Source organism: Pinus tabuliformis, chromosome 1_1 (assembly GCF_031772625.1).
Source record: "Pinus tabuliformis cultivar Carrire ecotype Pingquan chromosome 1_1, CPIR1, whole genome shotgun sequence".
In the NCBI taxonomy this organism is placed as follows: Eukaryota; Viridiplantae; Streptophyta; class Pinopsida; order Pinales; family Pinaceae; genus Pinus; species Pinus tabuliformis.
In genome coordinates, this window is record NC_142297.1 from 661529248 (window position 1) to 661550030 (window position 20783).

General features: G+C 40.3%; 1 protein-coding gene across 1 annotated transcript in view; it reads left to right on the top strand.

The window, feature by feature from the left end:
* Window positions 1-749: 749 nt before the first annotated feature.
* LOC149215131 (inositol hexakisphosphate and diphosphoinositol-pentakisphosphate kinase VIP2-like) overlaps window positions 750-20783 on the top strand; it is a 280111-nt gene continuing 260077 nt past the window's right edge. Inside the window, exon 1 of the mRNA XM_089392534.1 lies at window positions 750-900. Coding sequence (XP_089248660.1) covers window positions 870-900 — 31 coding nt within the window. The 5' untranslated portion in view covers window positions 750-869. The remainder of the gene's footprint in view (window positions 901-20783) is intronic.

Below are 20783 nucleotides of genomic sequence, written 5' to 3' on the forward strand. Positions count from 1 at the left end.
ATTTTTGGTATGACTACAGGTGCCAAAGATAAAGGTTAACTGAGAAGGTCGGAACTCTTGAAGAGCTATTTTGGAAGAACACTACCCTAACTGAACGACTGACTTGATGGATGGAGAGAGGTATAGGTCAAGGGTCTTTGGATGGTCTCAACTTCATTTTGATTCTACTATGGAAGAGTTTGACTGGGTTTCGCCCTCAGGGGTTTTGCCCTGGACGAGTGCCTACATCTTGCACTCTTTTCTTGTGTTTGTGATCTTCATTTTTTTGGATTTATCCTGATGATGAAGAAATATAATAATAACAAAAGGAAGTAATATAACATCTCAAGAACTTGTCAAAGTAAGAGAACTCAAGCTAAAAGAAAAACTTAATCAGACTGCCCTAGATTTCTCAACACAATTACTCTTTAGATTTGAAAGGTGGCATCAAATTTAGCGTTCTTCTTGGTAAGCCTTCTAATTATTAAACTAGAAAATCTATATTACCAATAATTTTATTTCTGGATATCTCAAATTTTTATGTTGATTTTGATCATTATGGCACACCATCTTCCCTTCTTTTATATATCATGTTTGCTTGACCAACTAGAAACGATTTCTGCCCCCTTGAGTAGGTAGACATATATTTGTAGGATATAATGCTCTGAAAATATTGAATACAAATATTTGTTGATGACTTTTAATCTTCTATAAATTGAGTTAATACAGTATGATTCACTGATGAACCATGTTTTCTTAAACAACAGCGCCTTCAAAAGTTTGGCATCCCTACTCCAAGCTATGCACTTGTGAACAGGAATTACCCCTATCAAGAGCTGGACTACTTTGTGGAGCAAGAGGATTTTGTTGAAGTCCATGGAAAGCGAATTATGAAGCCTTTTGTGGAAAAACCAGTTCATGGTGAGTTGCATAAAAGTCCCATTTTTTTGTCCTAACTAACAGATAATGCTTGAATATGCATGTCCTACACTTTGGTGTTCAGATTTGGATATTCTGCTGAAAAGCCTGTTCATTGGGAGTTGTATAAATATCCTTTTTTCCCCTAACTAGTTGACAACTCTTGAATATACATCCTACACTTTGATGTTTAAACATGGATATTCTTCTGTTATATTTTCTGCTTTTCTTGTGTTCACAGCATAAAATGACCTTATCTTATAGATACTTAGAAACAAATTCTTGTTAAAATCTTGTTACGTCCTTCTGGACCAAAGCTATTGCTTCATTTGTAAAATTCTTGGCATTGAGTATGACCCAAGTGTCTGAATGTGCAAATAATGTTTTACTATTATGCGATATCTACATATCAACAAATGCTTGCAAGTTAAGTTGGGGAGAAGCACCTGACCATATGAATTATTAATTTATTAGTTTCTTCCTTGCACCTACTCCATGTCTTTGTCTAGTCTTCTATGTGTGACTTTGACACAAGGTATAGAAAAGCGATATATACAAAACCATCATCACTGACAGGCTTACAGATAAAAATACCTGGAATAATGAAAAGAAAGAACACAGCATTTCTTTGAACCTTAGAAATAAAAATACCAATAATTGTAATAGGAAAGAACATGTCATTTCTGCCGTTTCCCATGTATGCATGCATGCCTGCCCTTATTAGTAAGTGTTTGTTATAATTTGCCTTCTTCAACAAGTCACATTTTTTCTTTTATTAAATTGCCTTCTTCAACAAGTCACATTTTTTCGTTTTATTTCCCAAGTCTCTCTACTAAATGACTGATATTTTATTGTGTAATTCAATCTTGTTTTTCATTTTTAGAACAGTAATTTTTTATTTTTATTTTTTTATTCAATTATAAATTTTAGTTAAATACAGTTTGTTGTGGTTACGCAGCTTTTAATGGTTTGTGACCGTGTGCAGAATAACTCATCAAATGAAATCATAGTGGCCCTTACATAGCCTTTAATAAAAGGAAAATGTTATGGATAGTGGTGTTATCTTACTGATTTTTGTTGCTGTGATAATAAAAGTTCCATGACTTGTAGGAGCCACTCAGGAGACCAGGTTGCTCTTTATTGACCATTACATTTTTCTACATTTGGTTCTTTGTTTCTTCTGCTTGTAAAGCCACTAGTTCGAGGGGTTGTATTCTATCATGGTAAGCTTTTTTTTTCATAGATTGAAAGCAATTCCCAGGTTAGGAAGTTTTATAGGTTGAAAGCAACTCCCAGGTTAGAAAGTTTTATAGGTTGAAGGCAATTCCCAGGTTAGAAAGTTTTCTTCTTCATCTTTAATATGGCCTTTTTGGTTAAGAGTGTACCTCTCTTTAGAGTATAAGAAAGCAAATAGTGTTGATTTTTGAGGTGCAATAAAGACGAGCGCAATTTTCTACTACAGATAATTATGTCCAATGATTTTGTTCTTACTTTAGCGCCTTCCAGATCATTAAGTAATTATACTTCAGAAAATTTTAGTCATAAATGCAATAGAGCAGTAGAGATCACAGTAGAATAAGCATGCACAAGAGACAAAAATTTTTACCCTGGCAAAAACCCAACAATCTTTTTTTAGGAGAAATTGTCCAATTCAACAAAAGTACAATCTGAGTATCCCAGTCAAACTTGGTTAAACTGGCAAAATAAATCATATAGGTCAAACCCAGTCAAAAGAGAGAATTTTAATCTTCTGCAACAGCCAATCAATTCTGGTCAGACAGGCTGAATTTTGGTCCCTACAACTTCTGGTAGTCTTGAAACATATGGAATCAAGTGGTCTTTGATGGGTTCAACAAGAATCCTCTTTACTGTGATTTCAAACTTCTTGTACCTTACTTTTCCTTCATTATCTTGTTCAGTAACCTTGCCTTTCACATAATCCATAACATCATTCTCTTCAGGAATGAGATCAATCCTTGTCTTCCAAGCCCTAAAATTTGTAGCACCTTCTACCTTATTCTCTGCCTTAGTAGATGAACCCATGGTCAAAGATCTGGTCAGAGATTAAATTGCAGAAGTAGGTTCCTTCAAGAGTGATCTGAATGCCCTTTCCTTCACCAAAGCTCTGATACCATGTTGATTTTTTAAGTGCAATAAAGACAAGCACAATTTTCTACTATATATAATTACTTCCAATGATATTTTTCTTACTTTAGCACATTCCAGTTGTTGAAGAAAGTGTAACTAGGATTGGTCTTCATAATGACACAAGCCAATGGAAATGATGTAATTTATATCTATCAAATATTTGTGTATTTGAATCATGGGTTTCATGATCAAAATATTTGTTTTAGTAGCTCTCATTATGAGCTATAGGCTAGGTGATAGGTTGTGTCATTTATGTAAATGTATACACTTGAAAAATGTACAAGCATGACTCCAAGATCAAGGGCAGAATCGTATGGCAGAACTCCTTCAAAGGCAAGATCAAAAGAGCTACGAAATGATCCCTCCAAACGAATGAAAAAGAAATAATGTATTTTTGGCATATATATATATATATATATTTATATATGAATGTTCATGTCGGCTTAAATCATATTCACGTCAGCTTGAAGTCAGTTAAGAGGCTGTTCACTTCGGCTTGAAATGGAGGCCCAAAATACTATAAATAGCCCTCCTCCTCAAGCATTCATACATCACTGGTTTGGGTCTCAATCTTCATGTGAAAGACTATTGTTCAAGAGTGCGAGGAGAAGCCGCAGATCAGCTTGTTTATGACTGCAGTCAACATCACGAGAAGTCTGCCACTTGTGCGAAGCAAGGGCATCATCCAATCTCCCTTTCTTATCATTGTTTTGGGTCTCATATCTATGCGAAGGATACTAGCCATAAGTGTTGGGATAAGGAGAAGCAAAGGGCCACAATCAAGACCAATGTTGATAATAGCGGTATCGGGAAAATATCGGCGAGGGTCCATAAAATATCTTATCGGCAATATCGGCGAAAATATCGGCAAATATCGGCAAGCATAAAAAATGCATAATATATTCATTTTTTTTCAGATTTTTAAACATATAAAGCAATAACAACATGAAATAAACACATTGGCACATAAATATGAAGAAAACACTGATATATATGATGTCAAATAGAAATGATACATCAAAGGCGATACCAAATCCTGCTGATTCCTGATAATTGTCCATTCAAGGACTCAAATGTGGAGAACCAATACAAAATAACATCACATATATAAAAGTATCTCATCATCATGAGTTATATGTAGCACAACAAATAAAACTAGCAGCTATCTATCTGAAATCAGTGCCCTCTCCCCCTTTTACGGGAAAACATGATGGGTTGTTTTCCAGGCCTGCCCCTAGTAGTAGGAGGCCTTGACCCTGCCTCTGCACCTAATGTCAAATAATGAGTGCTAGGTATGGGGCTATGCTCTCCTATATCTATAGCAGATGGTGTTGATGCTGATGCTCCCGCAATGTCCTCCTCCTCCTCCTCCTCCTGCTCCTCCTCTGAGTGTTGCTGCTCCTCTGACTCTGAGTTCTCCTCTTGCTGCCCCTGCTCTAATGGATCATCTGCCACTGGCTCTAACCATGAAGGTGACTCCTCCAAGAGGGGCTCCTCAGACTCCACCCTCCACGGAGACAATACATCAATATTCTCTAAGCTAAGTCACATGACACGAGGACACGAGACACGAAGGATACGTAAATACGAGTATTCAATACGAAACACAACGACTTGGAAACAAGACACGGGGGACACGTTTTATATATATATACCAAAATATAGTTTTTTATCCATATTAAATTGCAATCAAATTAAAATATAATTACTTCTCAAAGTTCATAGTTCACTTTAAAAAAATAAATAGAATCAAAATTTACTATTTAGAAATTAGAATGTGATAGGCTTGGTCTTGATTCTTGAATATTCAATGTTCTTTGTTCATGTACAACTTACAAGCACATAAGAAAATAACTAAAGTCTAATCCTATTGGTTTCCTCTGCCCCTCTTGCGAGAAAATGCCACAGCTTTCCCTTTCCCTCTAGATGTAGATGCTAGTGTTGGTGGAGTTGGCAGTGGAGTTTGCTATGCTCTAGAAGCTGAAGAACTAGAAGTAAGAGCTATAGGAGGTAGACCACGTCCTCTACTGGTGGCAGGGGTAGCCCGGACAGGTGGTCACCTGGAAACATTACAATCTCCCAATCCTGAAATCCTAAAAAACTGATAAGTCTGCTGCATTTTAAATGAAATCTAAAATTCTACTTTCTCCATATGAAATCCAATGAGGCCGGAACCACTCTCAAACATCCTGAGTCATTTCATGGTAATGTTAAAAATTTAAGTAAAAGGATGAAAATGAAGATTAAGGAGAGGGTCACTTTTACTTTAAGAATTTAACATTACCATGAATAGCATATCAATACTAGGGCCTAGAACGCTCAAACCCTCCTTGGCAGCAACCACATAGCTCTCCCCTTCCTTCTCCAGCAATCAGAAATGAAAATGATATGAAAAAAAACCAAAATCGGATTTTTATAGGTCGTGCAGAAATTTTTTACAGTCATCGGGCGATATTTTGGATTGTCGCGCGATAATTTCCGAAATATCGGCGATATTTCGGAAATCACGCGATATTTTCAAAAGCCGAAAATATCGCGATATTTTCTCGGCGATATATCGGCTCACCGAAAATATCGCGATATTTCCGAATATCGCCGATATCTCGGCGATATTATCAACACTGATCAAGACTGTCTATGACAGCAGTCAAAGCTACAGGAGATTGCCACATGTACGGGATTAGGGCATCACCATCCAAGCTCTCACCATAATGTTTTATATTCGATCTCAAGTCTAATTGAAGGGCAGAAGTATTGGAAGCATAAAGGCTCCTAGATCGAGGGTCCAGCAAGCTAAGGAGGTCATGATACTGTGCAGAGAATCTGATCACTGTTAGGGCCATTATACAGTCCAAATCTATTTCTGTAACAAAAGTTGCTTTCAGATCTAAAGAGCTCGGAAGTTGGGCTAGTAAGGAGCTACTGTCATAGAGAAGCAAGAGAAGGATTATAGGAGCAAACTGTTCACTTACACATGGAGAACCTACAGTAGCTTCAGGACTGCAGTAAGGGTTTGTAGACAGTCAACTGAAGATATCAGATCATAGCAGTTCAGATCCATGTTGCAGCAGTAAGAAGAGATTCTAGCCTTGATCTTGGAGTCACTTGGTCTCAAGGGTTTTTGTATTGGTCCTGGAAATTTTATCAAGAGAAAAAAGTATAAGAAGAATTACCGTGGGTTTTCCTCTCAGGTTTGGAGAGGTTTTGCCCTGGCTGCTGCCTATATCTTGTGTTACTGTTCTTTTATTTATTATGCATGGTAGCTGGTTGATGAAATAAATAATCATTAACATATAAGAATTCACTGTTCTTGAATTGTTCAAAGTTTGAAATTACTTCACAAGCAGTTATCAGAATAGAGAAATCATTAACATTACAAGCCCTTAGATTTCTCAACACAAGTAATTAAACTTCAAACGATTTCAACCATAAATGCAATAGAGAAGTAGAGATCAGAGTAGAGTAAACATGCACAAGAGACAATTTTTTTTACCGTGGGAAAACCTAACCTGAGGAAAAACCCAACAATCTTTTCTTAGGAGAAATTCTCCAATTCAACAAATGTACAATCTGAATATCCCAATCAAACTTGGTCAAAGTGGCCAAAAAAATCATATATGTCAAATTTGGTCAAAAGAGAATTATAGTCTTTTGCAAAAGCCCGTCAAATCTAGTAAATAGGCTGAATTTTAGCCCCTGCAACTGCCTTAGGAATTTGGGTCAATTGCCAAAGAATTTCGGTCAACTGCCTCACTCAAACTATGATCAAACAAAGCAACAGAATGTTTGGTCAACAGAAGTCAAACAACCCAGAAAAACCTCAGTCAACATTGGTCAATGTTAGATTTTAATACCTAGTAGCCAATTTAATGAATTTTCTGTAGTGAAAGAAACTGAAACTGAACTTTCAAATGCATTCACTAAAAAAATAGTAGCAGAAATAAACTTTAAAAACACAAGCACATTAAAACATAAACACTAGAAATTTACCTAGGAAAACCTGCAAAGCTTGTGTGTTCTTTTATTTTCTTCAGCAAATGCTCTTTTAGAAAATTACAAGGAAGAGGGAAAACTTCCCTTACTCTTAGCAACCACTGAAACCCTCTGCACCTTCTTCACTTGCGTGTGGCCTGCGCGACTGTGCAGAATCCTTACAGATTTGTACGACTTGCTGTGTGGTTGTGCAAAATCCGTACAGATTCATACAACTTGCTGCGTGGCCCTCTACGCATGCAAATTCGGCATCCTATTGGGAAATGGTGGACTGAAAAATATGAGGGCCAAAATGGCCTCTTTCCTCTGCTCCTCTACACTGGAAGTGAAGCCCTAGCTCCGAACTTGCTGGCTACAATTTGCTGAAGAGAACACACACACTTTTCTTATTCTTTTTCAAACTCACTCCACCAACTTCCTTATCTCTCCTTTATAATTCGACTTGGGCCCCGAAAAGCACTCACAAGGTTGTTAATACTTAATAATAGGATGGCATCAAATTATAAATTAACTATAGTAAAAATAAAATTTTCCTAAGTCAATATATAGGAAATAATTAAATTTGCTAAAGTGGAACTCTCTGGGTCCCCTTGCTAAATTTAGTGCACCTCTAAACTTGACTAAACCCTCCCTCCTCTAACTCCATTTAACAGCCAAAGCAAGTCAAACTTTTGGTCAACTTCGCTGGTCTTGTCTCTCTCTCTCCTTCACACGTGTGGACAAAATAAAGAAGGTTTGACTATCCAAATTGATGCCAACTGGAGGAGGTCGATTGGTGTATTTATAGTGGTCAAAGTAAGAGGGTTTTGACGAAGGGTCAAACCCATTCAACTGGTGGAGTTGACCTGATTGTCTGTGGCCTACATGAACTTAAAAAAATAATAATCTAATTTCCTTTGAGTTTGTTGACTTGAATACTGACTTCAGCTACAAAATTAAACAAATAGGCTGAAACTTCTTGGCATTTTTGATCCAAGTTTCTAAGCATTTACTACGAGTAAGTTGAGACTCAAGAGGGATCTTGTTGGAGCATTAACAGATATTGTTTTTGAAAATGTTGGGATATTGGTGTTAGTTTGTGTAGCATCAAACATGTGTTCTAGTCTTAGATCTCCAAAACCCAGAAATGGTTTTGCAAGATAAGCATGGGAATCACCTTAATTAAATTAATTTGTGTTGAAATTTGGTAGCGGAGTACAGGTGGTTCCCTAAGGCTTTGATCTTTGGCCTAGGGAAAAGTGTCCAAAAGAATTTAATTTTTCTCCTAAAGTGACTTTATAATTTTTATAAAGTCAAATCTAATTTAAAAGTGACTTTAAGTGATAAAATTACTAAAGTCTAATTTTAAAGTGACTTTATTAAAGTCAATAAAAAATTAGAAAGGAAAAGTGACTTTGGAAAGAAATGACTAAGTGGGTCTTTATTAAAGTGGGGTGAATTAAAAAATAGAAAGTGAGATTTAAATAAGCATTTAATCTCAGCCCTAGATCTCAATCTATTTCAGCCATTGCATTTAGGGATTACCCAAAAGTCACTTAGGGTTAGATTAGGGGAGGAAAATGAGGAAAAGGTCATTCATTCTTTCATGAACAGATTGAGAGAAGGAGAGCAAGAGAGCAAGGGAGATTTCTGGACAGTGAGGAGGAGGCAACAACTTGGTGCACATTCCAAGGCGGAGTTTCAGCAAGTCGGAGTTTCAGCAAGTCCGTACAGCGGAGTTTCAGCAAGGCGGAGTTTTAGCAAGTCCGTACAGCGGAGTTTCAGCGAGTCTGTACAGCTGAGTTTCAGCAAGTCGAGGGCAGAAATCCGTATAGCTGTACTGCTATTTTTTCGAGGAGGTCGTACAACATTTATTGCGGTTCTGTTTTGCTGTTTGCAAGTTTTCCCAGTTGGCTGAGGCACCGAAAATGAGATAAGTTGTAAAAATTGCTTGCTGATTTTTTGCTGAATATTTCTCACTGTAAAAAGCATTTTTCAGAAATAAGAAAGAGCTCTCGAACTGGTTTTCCCCAAGAGTTGTAAGGAGTTTTTCCAAGGTCATCTTGACAAAAAATCACTGTGTTTAAATGAGTTAAATGGCTGTTTGTATGTGCTGATATTTATTTCTGCATTTTCCAGCATTCTGTAATTTTTCCAGAATTTGTGTTTTCAGCAAAATTTATTTTCCAATTGTTGAATGTATAGATATGGGAATGGACATTTAACTATTTTGGAGAAATAAGGTGAAACTGAAAACCGGGGTGGGAAATGAGAAATTTTTACATGGTATCAGAGCTTGAGTGCTGCAGTGCAGTTTGGGACAGCAAGGAGGAAAATTACAGCCTGCTGATTTTTCACTCAGAAAATTCCGAAAAGCTGATTTTTCACAAACAACAACTTTATCCTTACTACAACAGTGCTATTTTTCAGTTTTAGGATAGCAGGATGTCATTGGGATTGAGGGTGGAGGATTGGTTGGATGGGCATAACAATTACAGCGTTTGGAAGGAGAGAATGCAGAGCATCTTTGAGGAGGCAGAAGTCTGGGACATTATGGTGCATACCACACAGAACACTGTTGTTGTGCCTACTGATGCCACTTAGTTGGCTGAGTATAATAAAAAGAACAACAAGGGTAAGAGACTAATTCTAGACGGAGTCAAAGACCATTGCATTCCTCATGTGAGAGGAAAGAGAAATGCCCATGAGATGTGGACAACATTGTCCAATCTCTACCAGAGTACCAATGAGAACCGGAAAATGGTCCTGAAGGAGAAGCTGAAGACTATTAAGATGGGTAATGATAGTGCAGCTGGATATCTCACAAAGATTACTAATGTGAGAGATGAGTTGGCAGCAGTTGGAGAGGTCATTCCATCCATTGAGTTGGTGCAGATTGCAGTGAATGGCCTTCCCCGTTCATGGATGAACTTTGCTGATGGGGTTTGTGCACGTGAGACCCTTCTCACATGGAAGAGGTTTTGGGATGATTGCATTCAGACAGAGATCAGGAAAGGTCAGCTTGGGGTAGCCAAGCCAGTTGAGCAGGATGAGGATGTAGCACGGTTGGCAAGAGGCAAGAAAGGCAAAGGGAAGAAGCAGGCTTCCACAAGCAATGGTGGGGGCAAGGGCAAAGGTAAAGGTAAACAGGATAAAACACAAAAGGACTATTCCAAGGTGAAGTGTTGGAATTGTCAAATGATAGGACACTATGCAGTTGTGTGTCCGAAGAAGAAGAAGAAGAAGGGGAAGAACCAGAGCATGGCAGCTTCAGCAGAGGTTCAGGACTTTGCAGATCGTTTTGACCGGGAGTTTGCGTTCACTACGTGTAAGTCCTCTAGTGCAGGATCACCTGCCACTCAGGTTCAGAGGGAGCATGCTTTTCCCTTGATTAGCGGAGCATCCTCGGGTATCTGGTATGTGGACAGTGGGGCTTCACGTCACATGACAGGAGTCCGTGAGTACTTCTCAGAGCTTTCAGAGAGTGGCACTGATATAGAGGTAGTACTCGGTGATGACAGAGTTGTTAGAGCAGTCGGGTTGGGGACACTGACATTTCAGAGGGAGTCCAAACCTCCCTTGAAGGTGACAGATGTTCTTTATGTGCCAGGGATGAGGAAGAACCTCATATCCGTCTCAGCTTTGGAGGACAGAGGATATGAGGTACTGTTCAGGGGAGGACAGTTGTTGATGTATCCCAGGGGCACTCCAGCTGATTCAGCTAGAGTGATAGGTGTACGCCATGCAAAGGTGTACAAGTTTGCATTCCAGCCCCTTTTGACATTGAGCAGTAGTACCGACAACAGAGCTAGCAGTTCTGAACTGTGTGAGATTTGGCACCACAGGATGGGCATATATATCATGGAGCCTTGAGGACTTTACGGGAGATCACTACAGGTGTGCTAGATTTCAGTACTGATCACTTTGATACTTGCAGAGGATGTGCGATGGGCAAGTTTGCCAAATCCCCTTTTCCCAGCAGTGACAGCAGAGCGACTGGGATATTTGATTTGATTCATTTCGATGTGAGCGGTTGGATGTCTCATGTTTCCTTGAGTGTATATGAGTACTATGTTTTATTCATTGATGATCACTCCAGGAGGACCTGGATTTATTTCTTGAAGACCAAGAGTGAGGTCTTCAAGCGGTTTCAGGAGTTCAGAGCTCTTCTGGAGACACAGACAGGTCGGAAGATCAAGTCCCTGAGGTCAGACAATGGGGGAGAGTACACCCTTGGAGAGTTTGTTGACTATTGTGCGGAGGCAGGCATTAGGAGGGAGTTCATTGTTCCTTACAACCCCCAGCAGAACGGGGTTGCAGAGAGGAAGAACAGATCCATCGTAGGGGCTGCCAAAGCCATGTTACATGATCAGGGGTTGCCATTATTCTTGTGGGCAGAGGCCTGCAACATAGCTGTTTACTTGCAGAACAAGAGTCCGCATCGTGCCTTGGGGCACATGACTCCGGAGGAGGCTTTTTCTGGGAAGAAGCCTGATATTGGTCATCTTCGTATCTTTGGATGTATTACATACTCCTACATACCCAAGGAGAAGAGGACCAAACTAAAGCCCACCACAGAGAAGGGTATCTTTGTGGGCTACAGTGAGACCTCAAAGGCATTTTGGATTTACATTCTTGCATGGAGGAAAGTTGTTGTCAGGCGGGATGTGAAGTTCGAGGAGGACAGGGCCTTTAGGAGGTTACGGGAGTTAGAGTATCTGGATCAGCCAAACCCTCAGCAGCAGTTGAGTCAGTCGCAGGGATCTAGTGGGCAGGGATCAGGAGGATCCGAAGGTACATCTATGAGGATGTCAGGTCCGTTAGTGAGCAGTGGTTCGCCGAGCCAAAGGGGTGGTGCTCCGGGTAGCATGCAGAGCAGTTCACAGAGCAGTTCACTAGGGAGTCCACTGATGGACAATTCACACGGTACCTTAGCTTCTACAGGTTCAGGTGCAAGGAGGAGGACAACAGACAGACAGTTAGGAGTTCAGGCTCCTGTTGATGATGGGGAGGAGGAGTTTCATTCTCCTATGGGAGAAGTGCACTCAGGGAAGAGGAAGCCCAAGTGGCTTCAGGACACCTTGAGAGATGCCACATCTGTCGCTGAGCCTAAGAGGCCGGTCAGAGAGAGTAGACCACCTGAGAGGTTTTGTAGCTATATGGCAATGGTTACCAACATCCTTGACTCTGAGTCTTCTAGCTATGAGGAGGCAGCTAGCCAGCAGGTCTGGAGAGAGGCCATGTAGGAGGAGTATTCTTCTATCATGAAGAATGATGTTTGGAAGGTGGTGCCGAGGCCTGAGGGCAAATCTGTGGTTACTTCCAGATGGCTTTACAAGGTAAAGCATGCTGCAGATGGCAGCATTGAGAAATTCAAAGCGAGGTTTGTGGCTAGAGGGTTCTCCCAGGCAGAGGGAGTTGATTATGAGGAGACCTTCGCTCCCGTGGCTCGATATACTTCGATCCGCTCCATTATATCGACAACAGTAGAGATGGGTTGGAAGATCCACTAGATGGATGTGAAGACTGCATTTTTCAGTGGCTTCATACAGGAGGAGGTGTACATTGAGCAGCCACAGGGCTTTGAGGTGCATGGGAAGGAGTCCCATGTGTGCAAACTGAAGAAGGCCCTTTATGGCCTGAAGCAAGCTCCCAGAGCTTGGTACTCCAGGATAGATACATACTTGCAGGGGATGGGTTTCACAAAGAGCGAGGCAGATCCGAACCTTTACTTTATTGTGATAGGTGAGGAGCCTCTCATTCTGGTGCTGTATGTGGATGACTTGGTCATTACAGGTGCAGAGAGACTCATAGAGCACTGCAAGAGAGATCTTGCGGCGGAGTTTGAGATGAAGGATATCGGCTTGATGCATTACTTTTTGCGTTTGGAGGTGTGGCAGGAGGAGGGACATTTCTTCCTAGGGCAGGGGAAGTATATTGTGGACATCCTTGGCAGATTGCACATGGAGGATTGTAAACTCATGTCGACACCGATGATTACCAACTGGAAGAAGCTTCATGCTTCGGATTCCGAGTTGGTGGATCCCACATTGTACAGGCAGTTGATTGGTTCCTTGATGTATTTGGTCAACACTAGACTAGATATTTGTTTTGCAGTAAACACGATGAGTCAGTTTATGTGTGAGCCTAGAAAGGTTCATTGGGTGGCTGCAAAACACATTTTGCGGTACTTGCAGGGGACAATGGATTATGGTCTGGACTACAGGCAGGGGGATGGAGTGAAATTGGCAGGTTATACTGATTCTGATTGGGCAGGTTGTGCTTTTGATAGGAAGAGCACTTCAGGGTGCTGTTTTGGGTTGGGTTCGGCAGTAGTGTCATGGTTCAGCCGAAAGCAACAGTTAGTAGCATTGAGTTCAGCGGAAGCAGAGTATATGGCAACCAGTCTAGCTAGTTGTGAGGCCATCTGGCTTCGCAAGACGTTGTTTGGCTTATTTGGTCAGCCGTTGAGACCTTCAGTGATTTACTGTGATATTCAGAGTTGCATTAAACTCACAGAGAATCCATTATTTCATGACAGGTCAAAGCATATCGGGATCAAATATCATTTCATCAGAGACTGTGTTCAGAAGGGCGCTGTGAAGCTTGAGTATATTCCCACTGATGAGCAGGTTGCAGATATTCTTACCAAAGCCTTACCATGGGGCAAGCATGACTACTTCAGAGACAAGATGGGTGTGGTGAGGAACACCTTCCTCGTTTAGAGGGAGTGTTGAAATTTGGTACTGGAGGACAGGTGGTTCCCTAAGGCTTTGATCTTTGGCCTAGGGAAAAGTGTCGAAAAGAATTTAATTTTTCTCCTAAAGTGACTTTATAATTTTTATAAAGTCAAATCTAATTTAAAAGTGACTTTAAGTGATAAAGTTACTAAAGTCTAATTTTAAAGTGACTTTATTAAAGTCAATGAAAAATTAGAAAGGAAAAGTGACTTTGGAAATAAATGACTAAGTGGGTCTTTATTAAAGTGGAGTGAATTAAAAAAATAGAAAGTGAGATTTAAATGAGCATTTAATCTCAGCCCTAGATCTCAATCTATTTCAGCCATTGGATTTAGGGATTACCCAAAAGTCACTTAGGGTTAGATTAAGGGAGGAAAAGGAGGAAAAGGTCATTTATTCTTTCAGGAACAGATTGAGAGAAGGGGAGCAAGAGAGCAAGGGAGATTTCTGGATAATGAGGAGAAGGAGGCAGCAGCTTGGCACACATTCCAAGGCAGAGTTTCAGCAAGTCCGTACAACGGAGTTTCAGCAAGTCGGAGTTTCAGCAAGTCTGTACAGCGGAGTTTCAGCAAGGCGGAGTTTCAACAAGTCGAAGTTTCAGCAAGTCCGTACAGTGGAGTTTCAGCAAGTCCGTACAGCTAAGTTTCAGCAAGTCGAGGGCAGAAATCCGTACAGCTGTACTGCTATTTTTTTCGAGGAGGCCGTACAACATTTATTGCTGTTCTGTTTTGTTGTTTGCAAGTTTTCCCAGTTGGCTGTGAGGCACAAAAAACGAGATAAGTTGTAACAATGTTACTTGGGAGCGGGAGCGGGAGCGAAAACGGGAGCGAGAGCGACCATTTTCAGAAGCTCCCAGTTTGGGAGCGAATTCGGGAGCGATTTTTTAAAAATATATATATTTTTTATATTTTTTAATTTTTGATACATATATGTCAACAAAAACATGTAGAATGATGAAATAGACATAAAAAACATAAAAAAACATAAATTGATCATTGAACCATATCACATCAATCATCTAGAAATTATAATAGTCATCAACCATGTCCACAAGTTAGTAAAATACATATTACAACTGCAACATATTGAGTCTTATAAATCATGATTCATCAAATTCAATATTAAAGTTTCAACTTCAAGCTTTCAGAATTGAAAATTCAATAACATTTATCATCATTGATCACCAAAGTTGTACTTGTAAGCCAAGTTTAACCATTACAATAAGTAATGTCGAAGATATTTCTAAGTCCTAACTTCTAACTGTTAACATGATATGAAATGTTAAAAATTTATAAAATCAAAATGAAACATGAATAATGAGATGAAATGAAACAACTTTAGTCTTTCACAAAGCATCATATTCATAATTCACAATCATTACCAATGAGTTATAATTGCCAAGGCCCAACTTCAAACTTCAAATTTTCATTGTCACTGTGATATAATGTTTACAAAAAATATCATAATGATATGAAAGAGTCAAGAGTCAAGAGTCAAGGACTCAAAACTCAACAGTTATGAAAACTAAAGTCTAATAGAAACTAAAAAAGACAAGTAAACTGTAAATCTACATGTGGCCCTTGCCACGAGAGTCTCCAGGAGTATAAGCAGGTTGTGATGGTCTTCTAGGAGTCTCCCGCACAGACCGACGACCAGAACTAGAACCTCCACACGAGGGTGTCGATGGAGGTGGCGACAATAATGGAACAAGACTCGGGCCTCGAGCACTGCTACTGGATGGTGGAGGTGGAGGTGGCATGGCTGCTGCAACTGCTTCATTTTCATCCCTTACAAGTTCCTCTTCTAGTTCTTCAATATGTACAATGCGATCCTCCAAATTGTCGTCCTCTGGGTGATTGTCCCAAATTTTATATGTGGGATCCTCATTAGCCCGATCACAGTAATGACTCAACAACCTCAAGTTGTAGTGCACATAAACCAAGCTTTCTGCTCGGTTTTCCTTGAGTCTGTTTCTTTTCACATTATGTATATAATTGTAGGTGCTCCAACACCTCTCTGCAGAAGAAGAATTTACAACCTGTGAAAGAACTTTTTTTGCCAATTTTGGGAAAAGTCCGTGGCCGCCATATGTTTCTCACCATGTGAGAGAATCAAATTTATCTTTGTCGTCCATTGCATGGAAGTTACCATACAAACCAGTGCCACTGAAGTATCTGCCTATTTCAAGGCGCACAGCTGCACATTCCTCCCTGTCAGGCACCAACTTTTCTAATGCTTCCAGATATCCTTTAGTTACCTCTTGATCTAAATGGGGTTTGGTCCTAACCCCACCCCCTGCTGCAGGTTGGCCCAACCAAGATGTAGAGTAGTATTTTGGCGTAAGGATATACGCCAAGCAATGTAGTGGAAGGTTAAGCCTATTCCACCGTTCACACACACAATCATGAATCAGTTTGTACAAGTTGGGATCTCTATTATGAACAATGTCTTTTATTTCTGCCAACATGGTATCCATTTGCTCATACACCTCGCCAATCACTGGTTTGTCTGTATCTGCAAACCGAATCATGTGATAAATTGGCTTGGTGAAATCCAATACCTGCTTCACAGTTGTCCAAAACTGCCCATCAAGAGCGGCCTCCTCCACCGTTTCAAAACCTGCCATGTCAGCTACATTTGTAGCCCTTTCCTTTAACACCTGCCAATGTGGACTTGATACCATGCTAGCTAATGCCTCTCTTACCTTCAAAAGGCGCCTGAAGGTGAGGTAATAGCTACCAAATCTAGTCCTCGCAATCTTCAGCAACTCCAATCTCGAGTGACTGCGGAAAAGGCCATGGGTATTGCTATGATTTGTAATAAATTTTATCATTTGTTTTCCTTTCTTGTACAAATCACCAATCCATTGGTATTGTTCATTTTTGTTTTTGACAATATCATGCAACAGAAGGTTCAATGTGTGAACCAAACATCCAGACCAAAATATGTTCGGGTATTTATCCTCAATAATTGCTCCCGCTGCCTTACAATTAGGAGCATTATCAATGATGACTTGGATGACATTGTATGGGCCAATACGCTCAATTGTTTCAAGTAATGCTTCTGCAATGTTGATAGCGGTCTTGAACTTGTTTGAGTAATCATGTGTAGCTAGAAAGATGGGACCACTAACAGACACAGCAAGAACACTTATCAATGGCTTGCCTTTTACATTTGTCCATCCATCAGATACAATGGACACCCCATTGTCAGTCCAAGAACTTGTCATTTTATTCAAAGAATGTGATATTTTTGCTTTTTCATGATCAAGGCCAACAGTTCTTGCCTTGTCATACCCAGGGCTCTTGTATCCTTTAGGGGCATCATTTATGGCAGAAACCATTTCGTGCCAATAAGGTGAGCGTAGAACATTGAATGGTATCCCACATGCATAGAGGAACCTGTAAACTTTTGAATCCACATCATTCCTACACCCCTCATCAAGGAAATCTGATATGGTTCTACGCCTTAAAGATGATGACCCTGTGCCTCCATGTCCATATCCATTGCCTTGGGAGGATGCTGAAGGAGTTCTTTGTGATTGTGAGCTTGGTTCAAAGAAACCCCTTGATCTTTTTGTTCTGTATTGGGCGTCCTCCTCTTCCTTTATGTATTTGGCTCTATCTGTTGTTGACACCGCTGCACAAGTTTTGATTCCTATTTGTTTCTCTCCATCCCATGGCCTTTTCCCGCAGAGGTGTCTTCTAGCACGGGTGTATGAACCTGTGTAATCAGTGTTGCAATGGGGGCAATGAAATTTAGTGGTTCCACCCCCTCTCCCTGTTTCAGCCCTGTGAACATATTTCCACAATGGAGTTTGGTCTTGTTTAGTTTTTTGAGGGTCATGTTCACCCTCCTCCACCTCCTCCTCACTGGGGTTTTCACCCATTTGACTTTCTCCGGCTTCTTCATCCCCCTCTTCAGTTTGGGGCCCCCTCCGTTTCCTACTCTCCACCACCATAATAACCATAAAAGGGACCAGGAAGAGGAAAATGCCAATAAATATCGCCAGGTCCATGGTGTTTGATGTTTGTAGGGTTTTGAGTCTTGAATCTGCAAATTAATTTAATTTATTGGGATTAATTAATTTAATTTAAATACATGATTTTTAAACAGTTAAACTCAAACAACTAAATTAAATCAACTAAATTAACTACCTAACCAGCTAAACTAACTAGATTACTAAGTTACTTACCTCTGCAGGCTTGCTCCTCGCTCCTTGGCAGTTGCTCCTCGCTCCTCAGCACTTGCTCTTCGCTCCAATGCTCTTGCTCCAGCTCCAAACTTGCTCAATGAAGTTATAATGAATGTTTTTTGGCCCATTGGCCTTATAAAACAAAATTTTTTTTCGGGTCCGGCGGATTTTTTTTCCGCCGAACCGCTCCCGGCCCGGCTCGATTCGCTCCCGGAGCGATCTTTAATGCCCGGGAGCGATCAGGGAGCGATCGCTCCCTAACAGACCAGGGAGCGTAAATTTTTTTACGGGAGCGCGCTCCCGAGCCGCTCTCGCCCGGAGCGCGCTTCCGGAGCGGGTTCGAAGGGGGGGGGGGCGCTCCCCCGCAACACTGAGTTGTAAAAATTGCTTGCTTATTTTTTGCTAAATATTTCTCACTGTAAAAAGCATTTTTCAGAAATAAGAAAGAGCTCTCGAACTGGTTTTCCCCAAGAGTTGTAGGGGGTTTTTCTAGGGTCACCTTGACAAAAAATCACTGTGTTTAAATGAGTTAAATCACTGTTTGTATGTGCTGATATTTATTTCTGCATTTTTCAGCATTCTGTAATTTTTCCAGAATTTGTGTTTTTAGCAAAATTTATTTTCCAGTTGTTGAATGTATGGATATAGGAATGGGCATTTAACTATTTTGGAGAAATGAGGTGAAACTGAAAACCGGGGTGGGAAATGAGAAATTTTTACAATTTGCCATAATTAAAATACTTCCTAAGTCTAACTTAGGAAAAGTGGTAAATTAAAGTTAATTAATTAAGGATGTTCGAGATTGCTCTAGAGACTTCTATTGATGATGTCTAATTGATCTTAGCCATCGGTGGAGATTAAATCATGGCCATTGAAGTCCCAACGAGAGATTATAAGAGCAAGTCGAAAGGCTTGGAGATAGAATTAAAGTGATAATTGTGAAAGACAGATCGAGCTACCCCATTTGCAGTCTTCAACAAGGGCGCAATTCGAGCCAGAGGGATAGCATTAGAGAGAGGGAACAACAGATAATTTGGGAGCAGGATTTCAAAGAGATTCCTAAAGAGGGAGCATAATTCTAAAGAGGGTGTTCTAGGGTGTCCATCAACTGCCAAGGTCATTAAAGTACCCAAACCTCTATTTTATAAGGGCAATGTTGCATCTGCAAGGTCATCATGCTCTTAAGAAGTGTAGTATGGCTTGGGCATCATGTGGAGTAGGACTAGTGAAATAAAGTTCCCTCAAGGTCTCGACTGCTCTGTGCAAAGTTGCAAACTACTTGGCAAAACCATCCCAAAATCAAGTGAAAGCCACCATTCATTAGAGACAATAATCATGGATGCATCTAATTGGACCATACTTAACTGTTAAGGGCATAATAATGCTTCAAACTGGGATCACCTTCAAATATCTAACTAGACCAAGTCTCGTAAAAGTGTTCCCTACCTTTGTAGGGGTGGCTAGGTAATCAACCCTATTAGGTGCTTCCAACCCCTAAGGGGAGGTGGAATTTCCAAGGTCAATCCTCCAATCCATATGGTGTTAGTGAGAATAGGTGGCAATGGAACGGGATGAATTCATGGCGAAGTGCAAAGGCTAGGGGACCAGTTAATGGAGGTCAAAATCTTGAGTGTATAGATGTATTGGAGGGAGCAATCATGGAGGCATGAGTTACCCTTTTCCTTAGCCTACTTTTTGCACCTCGTTGGTGCACCTTTTACTTATTTTTTAATGCTTTTTATATGGTGCATAACTCAAGGATCAAAGGTTGCTCTTTATGATATAACATTGTTGTACCCCTTAAGATGAGCCATCTTCTCACTCATTAGGTTTGCGACGTGCAAGGGTTCCTTATGATGAGATGAAGCATCACATGCTAAGGAACCGAGTGATGGCTAATGAGGGGGTAGAGCTCATGCTAGGTTTTTTCGCACACATTAATTTTTCTCCCATCCATCCTTTGCATTTTAAACTTTTTTTTTTGTTTCTTTCATTGTGGCCATCTTATGCTTTTTCATTCTTTTAGCTGCATCAACCTTTAGGGCAAAGCTTTCTGGCCCTACTCAAGGATGTGGATGTGTGAATGCCAAATCCCAATGAACCAATAACAGTTAACTCGAACGATAGAGGTGGTATTAAGGGATTGATGAAAGATGTTATATATGGAATGATAATTTACACGCTACTTCAATCCTAGTTTACCAAGTAGTGCCCCTCTTGTAACCCTAAGGCCTTAGAGGAGGTTGCACTAGACTAGGGATTAAGGACTAACCCCCCTGGGAAGGTTAAAGAACAAGTATACAATCAATTGGTCAACCATCCAGATCACCCTTTTATCCATGTCAAAATTTCAAAAACATTAAGTAAAAGCACTCAATTGTAAAATGGTTAAAGTATTTGTTGAGTGGTAGCCCACCTCTGTTGAAAAGGAATGCTAGATGGTGAGAGATGCATACCAGTGTAGATGGTGGAAGAATGTGGCATATCATCATCAATGAGCAATTTGTAGGGCTGCAAGTTGGCCGGTTCTCCAAGATAAGAGAAAAGGTTTTCTCGTATATGGCTATCCATTTGGGTCGATAACATCTGGCTCCAACTCGAGTACATGTGCTCACCGTAGAGTGCATGATCCATATGGTCGAACAGTTCACGAGAACCCCAACAATCCTTGGTCTCCTACACACTCAAATCAACTTGTTTGCTAGCATGTGTACGTGTTGTTGATCGCCACCCTCGCGTTTATACGATAATACATAAATCCATACAGAAAAAGAAAATGTCTAACTAAATGCACAATCTAATCTAGAATGCAATACGACAACATGATAAAT